At 42.7% G+C, this 26405-nt stretch overlaps 1 protein-coding gene across 2 annotated transcripts; it reads right to left on the bottom strand.

The window, feature by feature from the left end:
* Nucleotides 1-1267: 1267 nt before the first annotated feature.
* Nucleotides 1268-22449, bottom strand: gypc (glycophorin C (Gerbich blood group)). Of its 2 annotated transcripts, none has more exons than XM_062534427.1 (4): nucleotides 22149-22449; nucleotides 20241-20471; nucleotides 3780-3818; nucleotides 1268-2868 (listed from the first exon to the last, which is right to left on the bottom strand). In XM_062534427.1, the coding sequence occupies exons 2-4, from the start codon at nucleotides 20296-20298 to the stop codon at nucleotides 2672-2674; spliced, it is 294 nt and encodes a 97-aa protein (XP_062390411.1). In that variant the 5' UTR covers nucleotides 20299-20471; nucleotides 22149-22449; the 3' UTR covers nucleotides 1268-2671. The 2 variants fall into 2 exon arrangements, with proteins under 2 accessions (XP_062390411.1, XP_062390412.1); XM_062534428.1 differs by having other exon boundaries at nucleotides 20241-20467.
* Between the last annotated feature and the right edge of the window lie 3956 nt (nucleotides 22450-26405).

Raw genomic sequence — 26405 nt, 5'->3', positions numbered from 1 at the left:
CACATTATCCATCACACTTGGGCTAACAATGTTAACTCATTTCTAATATTTAAGATCTTTTTTCAAGCTTGGGCTATTTATTCTGCTAGTATTTGTATCAGCTTTGAATCTTTCAGCTGTGATCTGCAGGATGTTGGGTTGAGAAAAAAGATGAAAGTCTTTGTTTATAATTTGATGCCATTTAAAGGGGGGTGTGGGGTGAGGGTTTGACAACTGATAATTCCACTGTTCTGTTAGTCTGGGACTTGCTTGACAAACCCAATAATATCTATCAAACTGAAGACCCCAGTTTATGGTCCCAAACTCTTACTCAATAATAGCATTTTTAGTGCAATCATAAACAGCTCTTCATATGTCGTATCATCTGTGCGTGTCTATTTCCCCCTCTCTCCTCTTCAAAGTTGATTTTCAAAGTGCTCCTACGCTTAGGATATGGTTTGACATTGTGTTAAATTGTTACCAAGAGGATACGGGGTAGGGAATCTGGAAAAGGAACATACTTGTTGTGTGGCATTTCTGTTCTACTTAGCTTCATTCACGCCATTGCTGCAAGGTGAAATGGTGTGGCACCCATTGTGCACATTGTCGCTCGCAGAGCTGATATGCCATAATTGCCTTTGTCATTGTAATGAATCACAAGCCTGTGCGGATGGGCTGCGTGATAAATAGACTTTAATTTCTTTTCTATCGAGGACGTGTGCCATCACGAGGCTCTTGCTGATTGGGGTCTTCTGGGTAAAATCGAGGCTGTCTTTAGTATATTCTTACCTTACACTGAAAAGTAGGGGTTGGGAATACTCTGTATTATTAATTGCAGTTTCACATGATATCTGTAGGGATATTCTTAATATTATCCTACCTCATAAAAGTTGGCAAATGCTCTGCCTGAAATATCTAGTTGCATAATGTATGTAGTAGCTTACTCTCTTTTTTACTCCGTAGACTTTTTAAAGCTATATAATATATTACACCATTACACTATAGCTACATGGTACTTCTTTGGATCTGAGAAATATCGACACTTCAATCACTTCAATTCAGAGCACAAACTCCTGAGTCAAGCCCCTCTGGCATGCAAACAATAACAATCAGAATTGAAGACAATTGAAATCAAATTGGCTAGGTTGATGTGCCTGTGATCCAGACATGTTATATGAAACATTGTGTCAACCTCTCTGTCTAGTACACTATAGAACTGGAACTCAGTTGTTATTTTAGAAATGCAGACTGTTTTCCTGTTATTATCACACACAAGCTGTACAAACATATGCCATGTCATTCCAGGTGGTTATTTAGGCTATGGTTATTTATTTTGGGTTATTTTTCTTGAGCTTAGCAGTATTTTGTTCAACAGTCACAACATTCAATAAATGCAAGCCTACTCCATCTCTTGTTTTCCCCAAACAGTTTTGGTTTTACCGAAAGAGAAAGCAGATAGCAGATTGCAATTTGATTACAATATAAACACTTAATACAAACACAAGATCAGGTTTCAGAAACTGACTTTCTATGAAAACCAACACCTTTGTGTGGAAGCAAACAAAACAGCCAGCGTAATGAAAAACAATTAATTACACATAAATCCCTCCCGTGTTCATTTCCAAAACACTTCATATAATTGCTGTTGCTTGATGCCTCCGGCAACTGATGACTCGCAGATACATCCATTTATATTCCTGCATTGTCACCTTTAAAGGAGGCAAATTAAGTTAGGACCAATATCGGGACCACAGTCTTCCTACTTTCATATACTTTGGACTTAACGATATGTCATCAATTGATATTGTAGGTTATTACTGATATGCCAAATTATTGTATGTGTATTGAATATGTTACACTACATTTGCAAATATAGCAATTACTGAACGTTAGAACATTTAAATGTGTCCCTTACTCTGCTCAGGTGAAGAAATTGAAATCAAATTCTCTCTCACTGCTCAAATTGTATTACAAATATTTGGCTTTAGTTGGAGAAGTCACAAAACTAACAACATAAATCCACAAGTTTTAATCTGTTACCTACTGTAAGTGTTAGTGAAAAGAGTTAGTGCTTGAAGAGTTTGTGGCCATATAGGTTATATTTTCAGAACGCCCCAGATGTGTTGGCTGAGCATTTGATATTCTCAACACCTCTCACTTAGATTCCAATACAACATCCTGCCACATCCAATTCTACCCAACATTGCTTCTCTGGGAGTACTTCCATGCTATTGTCATGCTCGCTGTGGCCGGCGTCTGTTTGGTAGAAAACATTCTCTCTCTCTTTCTCTCTCTCTCCCTCGCTACAGGACCTCATGAGTAATGTGCATCCACAAAACACTGGACATTGTAATTAATGTCTCTCTACAAGGCATTATCTCTTTGGTCTACACTTCTCGCATCATTAACTTCATGTCCTTTTCACAGCAAAAAAACAAAACAAAACAAAAAAAAAACAGATTGGGCTTTCTGTGAGTGGACAAAAAAAAATCCCATTGGATCATTTTGGCGTGTTTCTTTTTCTTTTTTTTCTACACTTCAGTCTGGTCAAACTTCTGACTCCTGAACAGAAGGGTCACGTGGTGTTGAACAGAGCCATTCTCTTGCTCTGCGCGTTTTAAAAGAGAGGTCTCTATTGCGGCGGGGAACATATCCTTCAGCCTCGTGTGCGCTGGCCGACCGGCCCCCGGGGTCAGATGAAGTACTCTTTCTTGCTCTCGTCCATGGCGTCCTGCAGCGCCGGGTCGCCCCGGAGCGCCGCGTCTGCTGTCTCGGCAAACTCGGTGCCCTTGGCCTCGTTAGTGTGGTACGTGCCCTTGTGCCGGTACATGTACCGCAGCAGCACCGCCGCCACGCACAGGATGACCAGCACGACCGTGGCAATGACCGCTGAGAGTGGAACAGAGAGAGAGAGAGAGAGAGAGAGAGGGAGAGAGAGAGAGAGATAGAGAGAGAGAGGGAGGGAGAGAGAGAGAGAGAGAGAGAGGGAGGGAGAGAGAGAGAGAGAGAGGGAGGGAGAGAGAGAGACAGAGTGGAATATGAAGTACAATCGGACACTAAGTGGCGTCAGGTAAATGAATGCATAATGAAGTCACTGGAAATCTGCCTGCTAATTTGCAGCACATGTCTTTAGTTTCTGCTAATTAGTTGACCTCTGCTGTTGTAATGGACAACCCTGTCTGAATATGGGTTCAACAGTCATCGAAATGAAGGCAAATCACCAGAAAGGTCTGGACATGCAGCAAAGCACGGGTTAGGCTATGGAGTGTTATTTTCACCGCACCGGACCCTCTGACCTGGCATGACTGGACTCTCCAGAGTTTTTAGAAAGCATCTCGGCGAATGAGCCTAGATAATTATTGCGCACTCTCCATCACGATGCTCCCTCTCTTTGACACAAATGGCACCGTTAAAGCTCGGCCTCGGTGTCATTAAAGGCACGCAAGTGGACAAATATATCTCACTGACTAGCAGCTGGTCACGGTCAGTGCGGCGGCCGAGCCGCAGAAAAACATTTTTATTAGTTTGCCTCCGCAATAAGGTGACTAATCTATTACGCTTTTTGACCGGCTCCTATGGTTGTCTGAGTTCACAATGGCATTGTTGGAATCTATTGCCGGACATTAAGGAGTGGAGATATTGCACTTACGCAAGGAGAAAGTCATATCGGCTTTATTAAACAATTCGCTTTGTCAGGCCCCAGATCAATGTGCTAGCTGTCTGAGATCCATTTAAGTGTAGCAGTTAAGTACTGCTGATAGCCCACACACCATTGGAAGCTAACCCTTATGTTCACTCACCTCCTAGGATGGCATCAAAATAGCCATTATCCGATCCATCTGAAAGGGAGAAGATATAAAAATGAGAGATTGCACCCATTATGTTTTTGTTTTGTTTTTGTTTTAAGCTGAACACTGAACAGCAATGCTTATATTCCCAGAGAATATTTCGACTCGTTCAACATATGCAGCTTCTGTGGCTTTGTTATGGTAAAAGTTCTGAATTTATGAGGTTGTTCTAATAGACAGATGTTTCTTTTGTCTGCAGAGAAGGACTCCATATCCATCACTGGGGACAAAAAGCTCATTAAAGACAGTGATTAAAGGTAATCATGAATTATTGCCGTAGCAACATCTGCCTGCCTCGCCTTGACTTTCTCTGAAGGACATAAAATTGACTGCATCATCACTTGTGACATCAAGCAGGTAACATTTTAAATGGAGATGGATGTCTATGACATGCCCCGCAACATATCTTTCAAAGACAAAGAAGAGTAACTTAAAAAAAAACAAAAAAAGATCTTAAAAAAAAGAGTGATGAATGCCTGGCATATTCATTACTGCTTAATAAACCACAACATTGAGCTGTTCGCTTGTCATTAAAAACTCATTATTTTGTCATGTTGACCATGTAGTCACACAACCCATCTCTGAATGGAAACGTCATCCCAGTATGGCTGAAGGGCACTTCATGTAGGGTACTGTAAATACATTTTTATTGGTGCAGTGATGAGATCTTAACCTGATTTTATGAAGTGGAAGATATTATGGTACCAGTTTAGTTCTCCACCAAAGTGACAAGATGTTATTGGTTTTACAGATAAAATATTGTTGAGATTTTGGGGAGAGAGTGCATCTTGTCTGTCTGGTTGTTTCAATAGCCTGTGATGTTAAACTATTCTGTAATTAACTTACTGAATCAATACATCAATGCACGCATGCGCAAAAACACGCGGACAAACAAGCACACACACACACACACACACACACACACACACACACTTTGACAGCTGCTGACACAAATGACACAACAAAGCCATCTTTGCCAACTGTTACTGAGCTGTTTTTGATTAGTACACATTGAGACAGGACTGAGCCTTCTTTGATTAGAACACATTAAGACAGGACTTCAAGGTGAGGAAACTGGTTGCCCCAAATGTCATCAGCAGTAAAAATGAGTAAAAATAAGTCTTTCCACACAGGCAGAGTAAAAGAAAGGAGCATTAGATACATCATCCTAGTAAAAAAACAAGTAAAAGGCCTTTATCGTCATCATTCCTGCTGGTCTGTTTGCTTTTTCTCGCATTACAGAGTACTAAATTGTATGTATTTGAATAATCATATCTATACTTTACAGTTATTCATCTCAGTGTTTCTGAGTTACAGTAAGAGAAGAGCAGCTGAAATGAAGAGATTTGTCTTTTCCAGGACAGAGAGGCGGCATGGTGCCTTGACAAGCAGAAATGGCTGCTAAATTTGCCAAGCAAACACAGGGGGGCCAGCGCTGCCTTGAGGTGCCCCCTCGTTAGCCTCGTTAGCGAGATCTGCTGGCTGCCGTGACACAGATCGAGACATCTGCGTCGTTCAGGCACACCCGCGGACGGCTTTCTTTTTTTTTTTTTTCAACGGCTGCCATGATGCCCCGAGGACCCGGCAGACAGGCAACCGGGGCCAACGGCATGAGATGGCACCGGGTGTTAGAGACATCACTCGTCACTTTTTTTTCTCTGCCGTCACACGTTTTAGTTCACACATTCACACACAGAAACACACACACACACACACAACACACACAACACACACAACACATACAACACATACAACACACACACACACACACACACACACACACACACACACACACACACACACACACACACACACGCACACACACACAAGCAACCACAGGGCCATGGGGCCACACAGTCACAAGGAAAATCTAACCTGGGGGCTAAGACATTCACTTTCATCACTTTCCCAGAAGTGCAGCTAATCTTGCCCAAATGCGGGGCTTTGAAGCACACTGGTAATTGTCTCCCGGTAGGAAGGACAGTAAAACTGGGAGCTAAATTAATTCCTCCCCCCAGTCTCGTGGCAGACACCGCGTTGATATGATATTCTCAGGAATAAACTCTATGCTAATATCTAGATCACTGCTATGTGTGGCAGTAGAGTCACTGACTCTCCCGATCCTCTCTCTCTCTCTCTCTCTTCCCCCCCATGAGACACGGAGACACAGGCCACAATTTATCATGGCCCTTGCGCCGCGGCTAGGCTGCGGTGCTTAGTCTGTCCACTGTGATGTTTTTCAAGGTTAATAAAGCTATTCTGTTTTGGCGGATGGACTTTTGATGATCCTCATAACCGTGATGGACATTAAGAGAGTCATCAGGACCACAGAGGTAGTTATTGTTTGAACGGTAACACCCTCTTTTTTCCTTCGATATCGGAGACTTATTGTTCGAGTCCACGATTGCATTTCATTTTGTCACCCCTGGGTTTCGTTGTGGAAGTATGATAAAATGGCAAAAGATGTTTTTTATACCTCTTTTTATCAGTGTATCTATTTCTCTGGCTATAGATAGCTTTTAGATGTGTAGGATAATCTGCTTCCCAGGTTAGCAAGTAGACCTTACCAGTGGATCTCCAGGAAACACTGCTCACCAATAACAATAATAATGCATCAATATCTTTTCAAAACTTTTGTAGTCAAGACCTGAGCGAAATGCTGAAATAGGGGTCCACTTGAAATCATATTATGTGCCTTCTCTCGCTTTGCTACAACACCACTAAGATCATTTAATTTGGCTTTCAATCATGGTTAAATTGTGAGGCATTTTTGGTGTCGCACGCAATCAAAATTTGATTCCTCGTTCAATACTTGTCATTTTCAAGTCATTTTCTAAAGGGTGTGCCGATTCCATTAAAAGACAAAATGAGGCGGCAACATAACATGTCAGAGGCACCCGCAGTTTTATTCTCGCTCCTCGCTCAAATCTGTCAGACGAGGAAGCATTGCTACCGCCACATTTGTCACTTGTTCGTCAGTGGCTTGTCTCTTTTGTTTTGTTTTGTCACACAAGTCAAGTATGTTTACCTGATGAGCACGGCTGATTTGTTGTTGAGAGGGCCTCTCTACTTTCTCATAATGTGCGGCTCATCTGTTTTGACATGGAGCTGACATAGATTCAGGTGTATGTGTCTGAATGCTTTGACTTTGAGCTTTCGAGGACGGTATAGTGCTTCTTACGTGCTTAACTGTTGCCTTTCATGAACTTGTAGAAACCATTAGGCCTCATGTGGATTGTTAGTTCTATCATAAATGATAAACGGGTATAAACCACGGTATAGATTTTCTGATTTTCTGCGAGGTACATAATTCAACATTTCAGGGTATCTTGCGGCCTCAAAGTGTTTTTTTCTATTATTGATGCTCTTTGAGATTAGGCACCTTAGTGCACCTTCTAAAAAGATAGTTTTCTCAGTGGATATCTACAGGCAACAGTCTACAAAAATGTAGACTATTTGGGTGAAATGTTTCAAATATTTCACCCCAACTGTCTCAGTATTTCACCAGTGCAACTGCATAAGGCATTTCTGCATTGCCCAAGACCATCAGCACTGACCCATACGAGCACAAGCAATCGCACAGAATAAAAAATAAATAATGGCTTCAAACTCATTCTGATGCCACACTAACTTACACCTAGGCGAATGGAGTGTCGTTGCCAGTGCCCATCCAGAACACCTGGTGGTACATTATGCAACATAGTAGGAGTGTGTAGGAGCATGGTCTTTTTTTTTTTATCGGGTTTAGTCCAATTGGGCTAGATGGGTGCCCATTCAGTTGAACATTGCGGAAGTGGAACTGTATTACTTAAGAACTGTATTACTTAAGATACAGACCAACCAGACGGTTCTAGCGTGAGGTCCTCATTGATGATTCTAAAGAGACATTTCAGTCATTCGTCACAGAAGAACATTATGTAGGGCTTGTTAACAGAAGGACTCGGAACTTTTCCTGACATCTCAAGGCCCACTGAATATATACAGTATACTGTATACTGTATATGTAAACAACTTTCAATTCCACACTGAATGACCAAGAGTGACCTTTTGACGCATCAAACTCGAACAACTCCATCCAACAAACACAGACTGATGGTGCACTGCACACTGACCTAATTGTTGGTGTAAGTTGGAGTTTGTTGGCGTTAGTTGGTGCACTGTGCAAACATCTGAATATGTCTAATGGGAAATACATAAAAGAAGGGCTACATGTCAGATGCAGCACTTCAATGCCATAGTAGTACTACTTAGTTACAGTATTAAGAAAATACATGATATGCATATATGCATTTAATTATAACCATACCACCCATTAGCATCACCACCAGCTGGTGTTTAAGCAATTAAGCAAATCTTCATGAAATCCACACATTAGCAGCACACTTAATAAGCAATCAGTCTGTGTATGGAGGTCTGATAGGAGTTTTACAATGAACCCTCAGCTCTCTCTCTCTCTCTCTCTCTCTCTCTCTCTCTCTCTCTCTCTCTCTCTCTCTCTCTCTCTCTCTATTTCTCTCTCTCTCATAGTGAGCTTGTCTATGTTTTATTAAACTGTTTTTCCAGCTGTTTGTTTCCATGGAAACCCCTGGATACTCATAGGAAATGATGCCTTTTAAAATGATCAGATTAGTCATTCAAAGCAGTCCAGTCCTCAATAATGCACTGTTATCACTGTTTAAAATATGCACATACAGTATATGTATAGTTATAAATATTCCAAGTCTTGCAATAAACATAAGCCACTATGTTGCTCTGTTCGAATTTGACTCTGTAATGACATAGCACAGAACTTTTTACCTCAAGCTCCCAAACTGCCTCGTTTTTTTCTTTCTTTTTTTTTCAACCGAATCGAGTTAAAATGATTCCTGCTGAGAATGGCTGCAGAACGGGGCCTGGTCTTAATTTCTGGCCCGGTCCTCCCAAATGAATCTTATCCCAGGGAGGAAAGGGTTACAGGGGGTCAAGCCAAGGCCTGGAATTCATCTACTCGTATTTTTCAAGAGCTTAACAGAAGGAGAGAGAGAGAGAAAGAGTAAAGATGACTTTGTGATTGGGTCATTTTGTGGGAGACATCCATGATCTAAGAAGTTGGACTTCTCAGAAAGAAGATTAACTGGCAACAATGTTGGCGGTGAAGAACTGTAGAAAATGTTCAATACCTACACAGCTTGCTTTTTGCAAGCGATGGAATAATACAATGGATATTACAGACAATGATCTTTTTTTGTAATTGCATGGATTTCTTCATCTGAGCATTCCGATAGATCTTACTTCTTGGAGGTTTTATTTTTGAGTGGTTTCATTACCATATCCTGTGGGCCTGTTACAACTATTAAGTAATTGAAATTCATGTCACATGAATGTTATCAATCAATATAAAAGTGATGCCCTCATTATGAAATTCACAATCTACATCACACAGTATCTCAGTCATTCCTGGGAGTGGGACACCCTAGTGACATACTTTCCTACAGTATATTCTACAAGATCAAGCTGCAGAATTGGCTGACTGATATTTCCATCAAAGCCTGAGTGCAGCATATTCATATTCCTGACCCTGCATAAGTGCACACGACAGTACAGCACGTGCGGACCATTTGTGCCTGTACAGGATGTTATGAGACTGACTCTGGAATATGATTATGCACCCGAGGTGCATTTTTTGAATGTTAAATTTGGCGGCTCAGGAAAGTCCCCCATATGTCATATAAATTACCCTCTCAAAAACACAATTACATCACTGGCGCACTCAGCATGTTCAGATGCTGTAACACCCTCCTCAATTAAAAAAAAAAACATGATTTCTCATCTCTTCGTGTGAAATATCTGTTACAGCCATATCTTGTGCTCAGTAGTACACACCATTCATTTTACCAAAGGACAATAAATGATTTATAGAAGGGGGGCCCTTCCTATTTGTCTCGGTGGTATACAGTGCTGTTAGATACTCGGGACAGGCCATTATTTGTACTGTTTCTCATTTAGCTTGGCCTGTGGGACGATACAACTGAAAAAGGAGTCTTACCGGTCTGTGTTATTTACACCTCAACTTGTGAGAGGTTTCATTCAATGGAGTGGCCTCTGCCCAGCCTTGAGTGAAACTGTGTACAGGACCAAAATAAATCAGATAGCCACAAGCCAGATTGCCTGAGGTTTAACTCGCTATACCTCTTAGTTAGAGAAGCCCTCTGTTATATAGCCAAGGCTACACAGACCTTTATTTCCCCTTTAAACTCTTCAAACTATCAGACCTTCCCATCAAACGAGTGGATATCAGACTCAATATTTTTTTCTCAGCCAGCCAGCAGTCTCTCAGGCTATCACTCCCTCAGATCAGAAAATAAGGCTAGCGGAACATGTCGAGTGTTCAAAGCCAGTTCTTCAGATGTTGTTTTTGCTTTTGCAATGTTGTCTCAATGGTGTCAAAACGTGGATTATGTCCAGTGTTCCACTATTCTGCCTTTGACAAGTCCAGCAAGTGGTGGAAGTGAGTGAGTAATATGTGGCTGTGTTGTATAGTTTTTGTAAGAGAGATGTGAGGGTTAGCAACTGGTTGATGGCTCTGCAATGGAGAGCTTACTGGAACTGCCCACATACGCGTCCTTTGGCAGCCGTTAAATACTGTATTTGAGTTTCACTCTGGCCTCCAGGACACTTTGGTATATGCACCATTTCATCTTAATTCTATGATTTAGTTTTATGCCTTCTCTCACCAACCGCAGTCTTCTGCTGAACGTCTGCTGTATCAGCCTTCCATCAACTCTAAGAGGTCGCAGTCAAGACTCTTTTTGTCTGTGATTCCTCATTGGTTGAATATCCCTGTTTTTTTTTTTTTTTTTTAAACTAGTACATTGCAGGTAACCTCCTGAGACCCTGGATGTAAATTTGAATGCATTTTTCATTTCACTCAATTATTTTGGCTTAGTAGGGCTTCATAAACATACAAAAAAAATTTCACCTCTGTACATCAAGTAGTTTTTGAGAAAAACGATGTCCTCGTATGAGGACATTGGGTCTCTATTACCATAAAATACAATGAGATTGCCAATCCAGAAAGAATGTGAATATTCATGTGTGTATCCAAGTGCCTAAGATTCAACTATTAAGAAAACAGTTTGTTTTTATTGAACAGAAATGTCCTGTTATTAATTTGGTTAAGTTTAGTGTTTATTTGTAAATGTTAGTTGTACGTATGGGTCACACCCATGTGGAGAGAAGTCTATCCACAATCAATTGAAGCGAAACAGTTCTGCTCTATTTGTTTCTTATTTGTTTATTTATTTATTTTTTTAATTCCTTCAATGGATTTATTTATTCAGGCTACTCTATTATGTCTATGTCCACACTTTGACTTCCATTATTGCTTTACAGTAGTTTGATATGGCCAATGAACGACAATTTTCAATGTAATATGTAGCCTAAAAATTAAATTATGCGTACATTTCAGTCCCGATGTCCTCGTATGAGGACATGAAAGTTAAACACGTCCTGGTCTGTTTGTAATGATCGAAATGGGGGAAATTTGATGCCATATCATACGACAACTGTTCACAAACATATACAAAAAAAAATAAATGTCATAACGTTCACTGGCACGTTACCATGACGATAGTTCTCACGCGTATGCCGGTTAAGCGTGGAGGTGGATTTCGACGCCATATTGCTTTTTCCCAAAACATTGTATTGTGTGTCTGATAACACTAGAGGGTAAAATGAAGTGTCCACATATAAGGACAACAGGTTTTTATTCAGAAAAAGTAAGCACAAGGTAAAGCAGAGCCTAAATGTAATGTCCTCATATGAGGACGCAGGGTCTCAGGAGGTTAAGTCCCAGTGAAAGCTGTTACTTAACTTGAACTGAAATAGTGAGGATAACATTACATGTGCAAAGCCAAGTTTCCTCATTAGACTACACACTTGTCAACATACTGTCAGAGAGTTCAGTAGTGAGAAAGGAGGCCACATCCTTCAATTGCCAGGCCAACCTATAAGACAAATAAACTGTGCTCTTTGTTTTTATCAACTTTAGGCAACATCTTGAGTATGTCCTTGAATAGAGGACAGTGCTTGTTTTTGTTGTGTTTCCGCTTCCAATTTGTAATGTTTTCCATTTAAAGTAGGGCCTTCTTCTTCTTTAGCTGTAGGCCTCTACATTCTCTTTCTCTATATACAGTACATCCATATGTATTATCCTGGCAAATGCTTCTGCCATTGATTCACATTTGCTTGAATTTCCATGGTCACCATTAAAAAGAAGAAAAAAAGAGCTCCTTTCAGTGCAGACATTCATAACTATTGCACTATAATTATGATTATGAAGATTTTGTCATTGTATGGCACTCGCCCTTGTCAAGGTCAGCCTACAATCACAGCGAGCAGGACATCTAATCTTTTATGGCAGGTAAGGCGGAGGAAAATGGATTAAGAATCTCTGAAAAAAAGTAACGAATGGGAAATTGCAAATGACCCAAAGGTCACCTGGACACTGATATAGTTATTCAGTGACCTAGAAATCAGATTATAGTGCTGGAGGGAAAGAAATATCAAATTGAGAAATAGACCTGCAAGGGTAACAGTTCCTCTGTGAAGATAAGGCTGGGTATCACAGGGACACCCTTGGGTTCTTCAACTGAGCAGTGTGAAGGCATTTCAAACTTTTGATTTTGCATGTGTGAAAAAACAAAGTTTGAGGAGCCAGTGAACTAAAGCAGAGCTCCTCCATCCTTTTCTTTTCTTTTCTTTTCTTTTCTTTTCTTTTCTTTTCTCATCTCCTGTTCTGTCCTCCTCTGTAAAGCTTTATTTCTGGGGTTCAGATTGAAATGAATGAAAGTGATTATTTGACTTTATGGAACTTGGATTGAAAAGAAACACAAGGATGCATGGCAATATTGTTTTCTTTTTAATAGGGAGCTGCTTGGATTCATGACCGTTAGCTTACTGCAGGTCCTGTCCTGAAATCCAGGGCAGATGGTTGCCTCGTACAACACCCTGTTGTTTATTTATTTATTTATATGTCTATATATAAAATATCTCATTAAGTAGACACAGTTAAAGCTGGCATACACTGGCTCTGTAGCAAACTGTAATTGGCATTTTGTTCCATTGTTTTTTGGGGGGTTTTTTTGTATTTGAGGGACCAGATGGAAAATAATATGGCTTCATTGACCAGTGTGAGTACACCCACCACAACAAGCAAGCGCATAACAAAACAAGCAACACGCTACTGTCGAGGGCAGCGCACACCCACCAGTACACAGGTCGCTCTGCACAAACAGAAGCAAAGCTGACAGTTCCCTGAAGTGGAGGGGGGAGTGAGGGCAGAGACCGTCATTGACTTTACCAGGTGGCCACATGCACCAGCCCCTGCTGGCCAATGGGACGTGATGGGGGGTCCAGCAGAACAGAAAAGGACAACAGCACAACATGGCCTACATACTAAGGCCTTTAGACTCAGGATGCCCCTAAAAAAGTCTACTACAGTATACGCCACTCTGCTGCTGTGGGTCACTCTTACAGTGACTGCGGGTGCCCGGTTAACGATGTACTGGACCAGCCGATGAGTGACCCACTCTTCAGTGGATGCTCCATTGCATGCTTCTCACACTGGCAAAAGCTTCTGATATGCCGTGCACATACCGCAAGTGATCAGCGCTCCAAACTAGGTGCCAAGTACATGGCCTTCCCCCTTCCCCATACAGTATGTGTGGATAAACTCAAAAAGGTCAGAGGTCTTTGACCAAAACTCCAACATGGTCACATCATACAAAAACATGCTCATCTCTACAAGACTGATGTGGACAAAAGATACTGTAGCAAGTAAGGAACCCTTCACATGAAGAGAGAGAGAGAGAGAGAGAGAGAGAGAAACGCTCATACTTTCCTTACTGTGTCGTCTCTTTCTCTGCACAACATGCCCACCTAACAGGGACAGCTATAGTGGCTATTTGCAGCTCCTTACATATATTCATGCCTGGAAGTAGGTTGCAGGAAGCCAATTCACAGACTCTCTAGGTCACTCTCATCTAAACTCGCCTCAGATAAAATAGCATGAACAGATGAGTAACAGCATCTTGTGTAAGCGGAATCAGCCTAGTCCAGCCCTGTCTGTACAAGATAGCAGTGTGGTTTCAGTCACTGGAGACGGAGGTGATTTCAAAATGCAGATGACAGGGGCCTAACAGTCTTTGGTATTATTTGCCCTCAATGGTCCCTTCCAGGATGAGGGTTGAGGGGGTTAAGGTTAGGAATAGGGTAAAAGTAGTGCCTTTTAGGCTGAGCTACCTGGAAGAGGCTGTTGGGGGCAAAAAACACCTTTGAGCGGGGCCTAACGCTCTTGCAACCTATTCTGCTGTTGGACTGACTGATTTAAGGTGAATGGCATGTCGGAAGTGGCAGGGGTTTATAGAGAACAGCTGTCTGTGATTGGCTGTACATTTACATTGGAGAGAAAAAATCAGTTCTAAGAGCCATTTGATCGAGTTTAAGGAAGCTAACCATTCTCAGCCTGCACATATCCTAAGGCAGCCCAAATTTGGGCATACTTCCATAAAACTTAACTCCAACTAGGGAGCCTTTTTTTCAGAAACCTTGAAAGCTCTACTCAATCAATTTTATGGACATTGCCCTTGGCACATTTGCTAAAAATTACTATTTGCAACCTGCACTGACCCCCGCGGAAGAGTATCTTAATTTACCTTCCATTACTGATCTTAGAAAACAGAACCGTCATTAATCATGTTGTGGGGAAGCGGGGGCCAATGGAAGAATACTGTATTTCCTATCAGAAGGTTACTTGTCAGAAGAAAGATCACTGCCTTGCACAACATCCTTGCACAGCCGACACTAAAAAGAGAGAAGTGTATCATCTTATATTGTGTCTAACATTCCTTAATGAGAAATTGATCTCAACTGAACTCATTTTAATTAAAACAAAGGGTCGTGTGTTATATATTTTAAATAATATTGTATGTGAATTGCTGCACAGCAATTTCATTTTTGAGTTACTCCCACAGGGAAACAACACAGTTAATGGAGATATGATATCACCAAACAGAATCTGTACGGGCCATTTCACTTCCTTTCGTTCCTTTCTGTTATTTGTGTTCAACTAGAGCTTGGGGTGCGGAGTGAAATGAAAATGAATGCGCACAGTTCCCAAACGTTTCCTCCTAAGAGGCTTTTTACTTCAGAAAACAACAATGAAATGCTGCTGTTGAATGTCATTTGAAAGTGAGGCACACAGCAATGTTTAGTGAAGATTGTTTACATGTTGTGTAAACACTCATTATATCATTAGAATAACAATGCACCAACAACATGTTTTGATTGTCATTGTAGGGAAGCTAGTTTCTCAAAAGATGTCATTAACAGGCCTCCGATAAGGTCAGGTGAATCTTATGATGCAGGTTCAGGTGAACATATCTGACACAAGTGTTTCTATAAGAATCCTTTCCACGTTACACTTATAATAACATTTATGGGCCTGTCAGTGTTGACAAAGAATGCTTTCCTTTTATGCTCTAGGTTGGCCCATAGGATTGCATTGTATAGCCATATGACCTTGGGTGAGAAAATGACCCCTATTGTTTTGCTGGCCAAACTCTTAATATGGCTCCGACCTCTGACTCTTCAGTTTGCTCCCCGTGGCTGTTATGCTCTGTGATAAATTGGAGTTAAAATCGGTGCGCTGGCTCTCAATAGGTTTCCCTCTTTCTGAAACTTGGCAGTTTGGCCTCCATTGTAAGTTGCTATGGATAGAAGTGTCTGGCAAACTAATGAGTGCAAATGTAGAAGTCAAGGTCACCATGATTTGGTTGCCAACAAGTAAAAGATGTTGAATCAACAGTACAGTATACACTCAGTTTTCTGTAACTCACTGAATAGTATTCCTACATCACGTTCATTTGACTGAACAGAATTACGATCTTGCTGACCTCTTTAGTCGATTCTAGAATGGGAAACACTACAGTAATAGATGAGTGTCAAATGAGAGGGATGATGGGATGAATTTAGCCTATTGGATACAGATACGCATACACGCACACACACACACACACACACACACATACACGGAGGCCCCCAGCTTGTTACGCATATGTACACGTGCTACACAGAGGCCTCTTTCTTAGAGAGACTAACCTTCCATGAAGGAGTAAAGGCAAGACCATTCTTCAACCCCCCCCCCCCCCCCCCCACACACACACACACACACAAACTGACTCTGAGCTACACTGAACATCCCCCCCCCACACACACACTCCTTACACCCTACATACTCTTTAGCCTCGGGTCTCGTCTGGTTGGGAACTTGAAGCGAAGAACAAATTCTGTTCTCGTATCTCGACAAAACATATGGCCTGGCCCGACCACAGCACCAGACCGGCCTCCTCCACCCCCTGCCTCCACGTCCCTTTCTCTGCGCTGGTTGGAGGCCCCTTAGGCCCACTGTCCCATCTCTGGGACTGAGGCAGTGGGAGTTTGGAGTATGTGTGTGTGTGTGTGTGTGGGGGGGGGAGGGGGATGCGTGAACAGTGGATGAGTCAGTTGGCTAACGACTATGAATTCTTATGACTGAATCAGATGACTGGGCCTGATTGGCCGCAGATGGTGCTTAGCCTCGTGCTCCTCCATGCCTGTTAGCAACAGCCTTCTGAGGAAGGACTGATACGTCAACACAAATAAACAACGAGACAAACAGCCAGCAAATATACTCGAACTAAGCTAGATTAGCGTGACGACTGTTTGCTTTGGACCAGAGGAACTAAATCCTGTGTGCGGTCGGTCGGACCTCGCTGGTGAGGTAATGAAGAGGAAGCCCGTGTGTTATTCCCCCCCCCCCCCCCCCCCATCTCACTACAGCTGGGGCTCAAGAGCAGGAAGTGAGGGGGATCTTGCAGGCCAGAGATAAACTCCCCACATCCAGCGCTGCATGGGTCTCCAGACTTTCTCTTGGCAAATTTCACACATCCTTTCTGCCGTACGTCCTCCTCCTCCCTCAAGGCCTGAGAAACAGTTCCAACTCCCAGGATGCAGGCGCAGTGTGTGCTGCACTCCAAGAAAATACTGAACGCAATGTCCCGCTCTTATTCCTCCTCCACCCCCTCCACCTCCTCCACCTCCTCCACCCCCAACCTCCTTTCTCCTCTTCCAGAGAAAGTCTTCTGGTGCCTCTTATGAATGCATATATCAAGCCGCTTTGCCTTTCTACTTTTGCAACCTCGGAGACTCGTTTGTGCGTTTTTGTCTCTGGTGTGCGCGCTGTAACGTTCTGGGAGGAGGAGAGGAGAGAGGAGAGAGGAGAAGAGAGGAGAGGAGCGCGGCTAAACACAGACGGAGTCAGGAGAGGCACATGTTGTGCAGACTCCGACTCTGAACTGGCACCGCGCCAGCTGTACACAAGGCAGGCACTTTCCCAACTGTGTGTGCCCAGCTGAGAGAGAGAGAGAGAGAGAGAGAGAGAGAGAGAGAGAGAGAGAGAGAGAGAGAGAGAGAGAGAGAGAGAGAGAGAGAGAGAGAGAGAGAGAGAGAGAGAGAGAGAGAGAGCGCGAGCGGAGATGACATGCATGAAAGCTTTGGAAAGAGCCACCTGATAATTGAGAGACTGTTTTCTTCCACAAAGACTTGGAGAAAAAAAGCTATTTTGTGTTTTTCGATGAGAGAAGGCCTTGAACCTGTAGATGAGTGCGTATGTGCTGTATCTCGCATTGTGGCCTGTACTATGCAACTAGAGTAACACCGCCATCATTTTTATGGATTTTCTGTTGTGTTATGGCCTTCGCGGGATACATACAGGCATCTATTGAAATATTCCGATGTTCTGCTGATAACACAGTAGTCCATGAGCTCACATTATTGTTACTGGCGTCGACGTTATTGTTATTGTCACAGTCTCTACTCATTTTCCATCCGTAATAACATGGAGAGGAAAATCCCATTAAGCATGATATGTGGAGATTTTCTCTCAAACTTCTGTATTCTCCGGGGACATGTAAATAGGTTGATGCAACGTGCGGTGCCTGTGCACCCATAGGTTGCAGGGGAAACATAATCAACCTCTCACAGCAGGCGATGATCATTTAACAGCAACATCAAATCTGATTTGTGCCCATATACCCACCAGGGGACACCAACTGTGTAGTGTATGGTAAATATTATCCTTGCATAGCAAATGCTATGCAAATACACGCCATGCTCTTACCCCCTGAATGTTTCCCCATCACAAAAATGTAAACAAGGCTTTTAAGTTCAAAATGAAATCATCTGTTATTTTTCACCTCATTCTTACAAAGGCTCCACACAGCGCGAGCGGAGCGTCCTCTAAATTGGGGTTCTCCTATTCGTGCCACGTTCGCGTCCACAACGAGTGCTTATTAGCTGTTCAACATTCTGCTCATTTCAACAACTGTGTTTTTGGCCGGATTTTTTATGCCACATCCCAGTTTCACAATGTTGTTTCCCTCTGGTGTCGAAAGCGCTGCTTATCTGTTGTCCCAAGCCTCTGGTAACAGGACAGAGGTAACACCAGCGAGGTTTAAATGGAAAACAACAGCAGGAAACAGAGAAGGGCCACACACTCTGTTTGTTATTGCTCTGTGTTTGGCAGGACAGTTTTGTGTGCATTCAGATGGTTATGTAGAGGACACAGTTCCAGCCATGCGATTCACACTCTGACTTCAATAGAGCAGCACACAATTTTGTGAGCGGAGAGAGATTTAGCTCACCAAACTCAGGAAAAGTGCAAAGTCCTTCTCCCTTCCTATACTATTAAAAATTGATTACACAAATCATATACTGTATGTTTGCAGCTGTACGGCAGCCATGTTAGATGATCGTAAATTGAAACCAACAGCTCATACCTTATAATGTGTGTGTGTATATTGTATTATGTATCACACAAACTTGTCCTCGATGATTTTGAACAGTGCTTTGTTATTTGCCAGAAGAGGAGCACAGAACACAGGGTTGGTGTGTGAGCGGGGTGACTGAAGTGTTCCATAAGTGTTTTGGCTTTGTCTACTGTGTTTTGTGTTGTTTTCACAGCTGGTGGCGACTGGGCTGGCCCTCAAACGCATTCAGCTGTGTTCTCTCAAAGCTTCGCCGCATTGTTTGCCTCCTGTCACCGAAGGCCTACACTCGATGCATGTCATCTCACCCATGCCACCAACGCGTGTCACGCTCGTCGCCTTGCTAATGTTTAGGTGTCGAAAAGTAAACATTACGAAAAAAAGAGGACAAACAACATGACGCACACCATGTGTCACAGCTGTCCTTGACTGAATTACGTATCAAGAAAGCTAACAAAGTAGGAGTTGAACAAATGCAGTTTCTTTTAGTCATAACGTAGCAGTAGTTATTGTTATTATGGTGGGCAACTGACACAGAAAAATAGTTTTGGTATGGTGTACCATGACAGGTGTAGAAAGGCTTCCTCATATCACATCAAGGATATGCAGCATAACATCTCCAAATATGGTCTGTCGTGACGGTAAATGGCCCTAGAAAAATGTAATAATGCCACTGACAGCTGTTCTTCATATTGACATTGATACAAATTAGATAATGGAATTACCACTATATATCAAATGCCACTGTAAGCCGAGAGCAGCAGTCTGGAGATGAAGTGCACAGCCTGAATACTGAGATGTATTCATTTACAGTGATGCATAGGCTTGAAGAATGCATTTTCTCATTCTTCACATTTAATAATGGCGACAATTTCCAAACTGAAATTAATCATTTGTGTTTGCCAGGTTGGTCGATGACACTATTACACCACGCCATATTCATCTGGGGGCCTCTCTGTTTGATTTAATTGAAGTGTGTGTTGATTGTTTGTGTGTGTGTGTGTGTGTGTGTGTGTGTGTGTGTGTGTGTGTGTGTGTGTGTGTGTGTGTGTGTGTGTGTGTGTGTGTGTGCGTGTGTGTGTGTGTGTGTGTGTGTGTGTGTGCGTGTGTGTGGTGGGAGGCTGTACTCATATGGCAATTAATCTATATCCAGATAGATTGCCAAATTGTTATGGATATTACCAAGAACCTTATCAGGCTAATTCAGTGAAGAGTATTCATTCCAAAGACATGGTCAGTGTTGTTGATATTGGCTGGGGATTATTTGGCAGTGTGTCTGTGAGCCTTGTGCACACATGCACATCTAATTGCCTTCCCCAGTCTTATTTTGGCATTATTGCCCCGCGGCCAGCACAACTGAAGTCTGTACCGGCTCTGACCACTAATGCATAGAAAACCTGAGAGCTACAGAATAATGTCTTCCGGTGAGCTCTTTTGGAGATGGAATAACAATGACTCTGCACTTCTAAATATCAACCCTATGTACTGTGCATGGCATATTCTCAGTCTGAGTTTTTTATTATTATTTATACTGTAGGTGCAACTGTGGGGAACTGCGGTGCGGACTCACCTGTGTTGGTGACCTGGGTCTGGCCCGTTACATTGAGTTCTCCTGCACTGGAGTCCATGCTGCTCGGCAGTGGCAGGCCTTCCTGGGATCGGATTGAGCGGGACAGCTGACGGGAGCGAAAGTATCCGGAGGCTGTGAGTGCTCCTGGGGGAGGAGAGGAGGGAGTGGGGGAGGTGGGTGGAGCGGGTGGGGTGGGGGGGTTGCAATGCTGTCCCCTTTGGTTTCAGCTTTCTATGGGCAAGGGGAAGGAGATGGAGAATTATGGTCTCAAGTAGTTCTTATTATGTCAGTGTCACAGCATATACTGTAGGTGGTATACGTCGATATAAAAATAGCATAAATGCAATAAAAAAAGGTTTTATGCAGAGAAATACAAATGGCATTAAATAAAATATGAAAGGTTTTAGACATAGATATAAAAAATAGCATCAGTAAATGCGCAATCCAACTTTCAAAAGGAAAGGTCTGAGACCTCTAAGGCTTGGCACTGAATGAAAAGGAGTTAATGTACAGTATAATGGTCTATTACAGGTCTAAAATAGGACACATATCTGGAAACATATTCATTTTTTTCAGTTTTACAGGATAATCGCAAAGTCAGTAATGATGACATTATTCCCTCTCTAAATTGAAGAAGAATTTCATAAGTGAATTCTAATCACCTATATAATTAGGCCATTATATGTTTCACCAGGAGAGTTGCATGCTTGTGTTTTGAAAGCCCTTACTCTTAAGTAACAGCACTTGCGAAATTAGCTTAGATAACTCATTCTTACTCCTTTGAGCTTTGCCTTAATTTTGCCCCCGTTGTTTTTAAGGTATAGTTTAAATGGCTAAGCACTTCTGTCCTGTCTGAGTTCTGTGGGAAATGAACTCCGCTGGCCTCTCCCACAACAAACGCAGGAAAAGGAAGCCGGCGTTGGTGCTTTATCGAGGCCCAGCAGTCCCGCACACGCCAAACTCCCGAGGACTGTTTTCGATTAGTCTCGAGAAAACTGACGTTAGCCTGATTCCGGGAGACAGATTCATCCCCTCCGATTTCCCCTCTTGCTTAGCCCCATTGCCTTGTTGTCTTATCAGACAGATAAGACATGAAGATCCGCAACACTTGAAGCTCTTCTCCCCCCGATTTCATAAGCCCAATACCACGCATACCAAAGCACGTCTGTAGCTCATCTTTGTGTCAGCGGCTTCGCCAGACAAGAAACCTGTTGGTCTCACACTCCAGATGCTAACTAAAACAGGCGGGCCAAGTTAAAGGAATATACATGAAGAGGTCTATAAAAGGAAGCACTTTGCACATGTTGTCACACTATTTTGACAGTGACTGCAAGTTGCTCTGATTACGTTAATGACACCATAAGGAGTGATTGATGCATGTTGATCAGCTCTAATGTGAAATGGCACTCTTGCCTGTAGGTGCAGAAGAGTTTTGTGTTTTGCATGGAACTTTTGCCCTTTTGAGACTTTTCAGGAAATTAACTCCAACCACTCAAGACAAACATGTTTTTGTACTCTTATTTTTCAGTTTCAGTGGCAGACACGCACTGTGAGATCTGTTCCATAATTCATTAAGCACACAACTTTTCTACAAATGGGTAAATGCTCCCCTTGAACATTTTCAACATGTACTGTTTGCTCAAGAGTATAGTTGGTGCAGAGGAGTGTGTGCTTTTTCATGAAACTTTTTAGCCTTTTGAGACTTTTCAGGTAATTAACTTAAGCCACTCAAGACAAACATGTTTTTGTAATCCTATATTTCTCAGTTTCAGTGGCAGACAAGTTGTGGCTGTCAGAGCATTTCCTGCCAGCCGAGTGTGTGCACGTCTTGTCTACCCTGATGGCTCCACACAGACCTGTTTACAAAGTTCTAAAAGTGAAGTTGCCAAAGAGTAGGAGCTCACTTACCCGACGTTCCTAGAGTCTCAGAAAGAGATAGACAGAGAGAGAGAGAGAGAGAGACTTCAGCTTCACTCTAGTTTCCCTTGGATGTCACTCTCCTGGATGTCATATTCCACGTTGAGAAAAATGCCCCCTGGACATAGTCCACACATTCACCGTAGGCAGCAGCTTGCTTTGCGGTTAGAACACTAAATCAGGCTAGACACATAAAAGCGAGCTAGAACTAGAGTAATTTCCCCATTAGTTTTTGCATGTGTAGAGAGGAGTAGATCTGTTGCACGTGAACTTTCGCTTGGCTCCTCCCCAAGCCCCCTCTACCCCACCCCACTTGGTCGGTGTATCCCCTTGCTCGAGATCTCTTCTGTGCCTCTAATGGTAATCCCCTCCCCTCGGCCGGCGCAAAAAAAAAAAAAAAAAAATCCCACAGCTGTTGCGCTGGGAAGCGTGCGGAAAGGGGAGGAGGGAGGAAAAGCAACCGGAAAGGGAGAGAGGAGAACGGGAGCAGAGGGGGAAGAGAAGTTGTGGACTTGTGTCTGCTCACGCTGTTTTATGCTGTCATTATGGGTGTTTTGTGAGTGGAGCTGTGGAGCTGAGACAAGAGACTATTTCTGACCAGAGACAACGCCATGTGCAGAGAGGACATGCAGACCACAAGGCGTGTGTCTGAAATCTCTGAATGTAGTCTGATAGCCTTTCCAACATTTCTCCCAAGATAATATTCATTCATCTACAGTAGTTGTGAGAGTCAAGATATATTGCAACATAGTGCTTATGGTTCTGAATTAATACTTATTTACCATTATGTCCAATTCTTGAAAGGGGGTCCTGTACCAGCATAACTGTAAGCATACATAGAATGTAATTATCTGACACGCTACACTCTATGGGATTGTTAAATAGATAGTGTGTCCTTTGTTTGTTAATGAGGACCATTATTGTCGCAGACAATGTAATGAGTTCCAGAATCCCACTGCTATAATGTTTATTTGTACCTCATCAGCATTACATCAATCTGTCATACCAGAAATAACACACGGAAAGTGACAACGGAAACTTGTACAAAAGGTGCACACAGTAGAGCCTGTTTGGAGTCTGTTTCTACTGTATATTTACTGTACTATGAGAATGTCTATCAGTTGTCATGAGTCCGTACTGCCCTGATTTTAAGCATATCGTCCCCATCCGTTCCAAAAAAGATAGCATCAGTAATTCCTTTGTGGTTTGCTGTGATGTCCAACTCATAAACTCCACAGCTAAATTTAGACTCGAAGGGACACATATTGGTTCTGCCAAATCCAGTTTGGTTACAGTAGATGGCGTAGATTAATATCCACCAGCCACCACTCTCCTCCCCTACCAGCGTGGCTTGACTGATTTCAGTAGACGGGGCCGTGTGATGGGGGTGGTGTGTGGAGGAGATTAATGACAGTGGAAGGGAAATAATCTTCTCACAGCCCGTCAGTGTTTTTCTATCAGTGTTAGTGCCACAGCAAAATGACTATTGTATCTATCTCATGTGTGGCACGTTATTATTATGGTTATGCGGTTTAGAATCTCTGTCCTCCAGTATATAACAGCAGTGGATATTTGAGTTTGTGTAGTTTCTGACTGCTATGTGCAAAACAGTTTTTTTTCAATTAGAAACACAATTTATAATTAATTTCTGCGTCTATGCATGTTCTATCCCATAACCCTTGAATCTCTGTGTACAAAGCGATCATAGATCTTTTAACACCTCAAACTGCACCTTAATTAGCACTGCATATGTTTGTTCAATATACGTAAGTGAGTGCCTGATCGTCACATGTACTGTATCAGAAATGTTTACATGGAATTGTCAGGTCTCTCTTCACGGCTGCCACAGCCCAAAAATAGAACTTGTGTTGACAGCAATTTATATCCTCATTGAGAATGCGTGTCACACTGGGCGTGTCAATTGTTCTGGGATTTTGTGTATCATTGATTGACTGTGCTGTAAATTAAGTTTGCCTAACAGGAAGGAGAATGGCTTTTTAATTGCCTTCATTTTCTTTTTTAAAAATGGTGTGACTGTTGGCTGTCAGGGGGTGCAGATGCTAAACAAACTGTTTCCATTTCTTCTTTCAGCCACCAGATGCTGTCTCTTTGTCAGGACTGTTGTATTAATTACCTTGAAGAGCTCGGGTGTGGGTGGGTGGTGTGTCCTCTCTGTTAAACGAGACATGAAATAAGGACCCTTTTTTTCCCGTGAAGTGTTTGTAAATTTGTGACTGTGCCTCGAGGTACTTCTAGCTTTCTTGAGGGAAAGAAATACACTCATTTCTGTGCAAAGTTATCGAGACTTACAGTATTAACCATGAAGTGTCGAGACATGCCACAAAATCCAGGCTAACAGTGTATCTACAACGTCGACACTAGAAAGAAGTTCTAGTGCCAGTCTTTCCCCAGAGCCAACAGTCTGAACTGAGCTATATGCAAAACACTGTACCCCCACCGTGAACAACACTACCACCCACACCAAAATCAACAACAACAACAACAACAACAACCTGCCCTTTGGTACCAGCGCTGAGTTTGATTGATATCAGCGAGGCATCCCGGCCCACCACAGCTACAGGTGTGAGGTGATTTGTGCAGGGCTATTGACGCCAGATGTGCATAATCCATTAGCTCGATGGCGGCTCGGTGTAATTATGCAAAAAAAAAAAAAAAATCGGAACAATGCTGGCGGAGCCGGGCAGGCCCAGACAGGCCTGTGATTGGCCTCCTCAACGGAGATCCCGGTCTCAACACACACAGACAGAAATCAATTGGGAGGTAAATTGTGCAAACAAAATCCATTAGTACCTCTCGGCTACAAGATGTTAATTATATCAGATGCCACAGGCTTTAATTGAAATTACTAGCATTATGGACTGGGAGCCAAAGGACACAGTTTCTGTGTAGAGAGAGGGATAGATAGAGAGATAGATAGATAGAGAGAGAGAAAGAGGGAGGGGAAGAGAAAGAGAGAGCATATGTTCTATGTGAGCTGTAAAGCCACTGTGAATAATAATGTTTACTGAGTCATTTACTAGACTAATGCCTTTTCTCATTTCTGTACCAGGAATCACAAATCCACTGGGTTTGGGGACACATTCATATGCATGGCGATGTTTTTGCATACGGGTGTGCAAAGACAAATTAGTTGTTCTTCCTTTTGACCAATACATGTGGAGATTGAGCCTTCATTCGGGAGAAAAGGTAAATTGATTGTGACTGACATTCTAACATCCCAAGATAAACAGCAGGGAAATGTGAATAAATACAACTTTAAGACAAAAGATGATGACAGAAAACAGTGCTCATGGGATGAGACTCCAGTATCTGCCACTCATATTTGCACTCATGTTTAATACTTGATGTGCTTTAAGCATGTATTTGTTTTGTCCAGGACCAGGTCACTTGACCAAGCTGACGGGCAAAAGAATGTAAAGTTAGATCATGCGCCTTACAATGGTCTCAGAATCGAGTGCTTGTCCTCATCTTTGGTCATGGACGTTGACTAGGGCTATTGTCAGAGCTATGCCTGTATGATGTCTACTCAGTTAGCCAACTGTGTGTGGTGGGCCTGTGCTTACACGTGTGTGTGTGTGTGTGTGTGTGTGTGTGTGTGTGTGTGTGTGTGTGTGTGTCTTTAAGTACCAGGGTATGTGTGTGTGTGTGCGCACGTGTGTGTGTGTGTGTGTGTCTGCATGTGTGTTTGCATGTGCGTGTGTGTGTGTGTGTGTGCACCTGAAGAGTCCCTGAGAGCGCAGAGTTCACGCACATGTGTCCCTGTGTCCAGTCAGGCAGCACGCTGAGTAATGCTGGACACATATGCGCATGACACAGTGTAGGTGGGACTCGGTCCTGGCCATCTGCGTCCCTGATGAGGTGCGCCATCAGGGCCTTCTCCTCCCCCGTCCCATGACATATCACCCTCCCAGAGTTCAGACCCAGCGTGGTGGCTGTCCTTGAGTGGCCCTCCAGCTCTCTCTCATGTGCCATCCGCCTGCCTGCCTGCCTGCCTGCCCTTGGGAATGCAGTGCTTGTCCCCATCCAACATGGATGCCACAGTGTACATGAGGGATGCAGACCACTGTGAGATGCACACTACACACAAGAAGTTGTAGGGATATCTGAAATTTATGGAAAATGTAAAAAGTTCAAGCTACAGTGGTATTACTGTATATCATGAAAGTAGGGAATCTAAGTAGAAGCATGCAGTGGTGATTTCCTCATCTCAAACAATTTATTGAAACA

This window comes from Sardina pilchardus, chromosome 4, assembly GCF_963854185.1.
Source record: "Sardina pilchardus chromosome 4, fSarPil1.1, whole genome shotgun sequence".
Classification (NCBI taxonomy): domain Eukaryota; kingdom Metazoa; phylum Chordata; class Actinopteri; order Clupeiformes; family Clupeidae; genus Sardina; species Sardina pilchardus.
This window is presented reverse-complemented; position numbering and strand designations above follow the sequence as displayed.

What these genes read in the sequence shown, in the direction of transcription:
- gypc (XM_062534427.1), bottom strand. Translation starts at nt 20,298, where the DNA reads ATGGACTCCAGTGCAGGAGAACTCAATGTAACGGGCCAGACCCAGGTC. An exon ending in GACCCAGGTCACCAACACAG is followed by an intron (nt 3,819 to 20,240) that starts GTGAGTCCGCAC and finishes TCTCCCTTTCAG; the next exon opens with ATGGATCGGATAATGGCTAT. An exon ending in TTTTGATGCCATCCTAGGAG is followed by an intron (nt 2,869 to 3,779) that starts GTGAGTGAACAT and finishes TTCCACTCTCAG; the next exon opens with CGGTCATTGCCACGGTCGTG.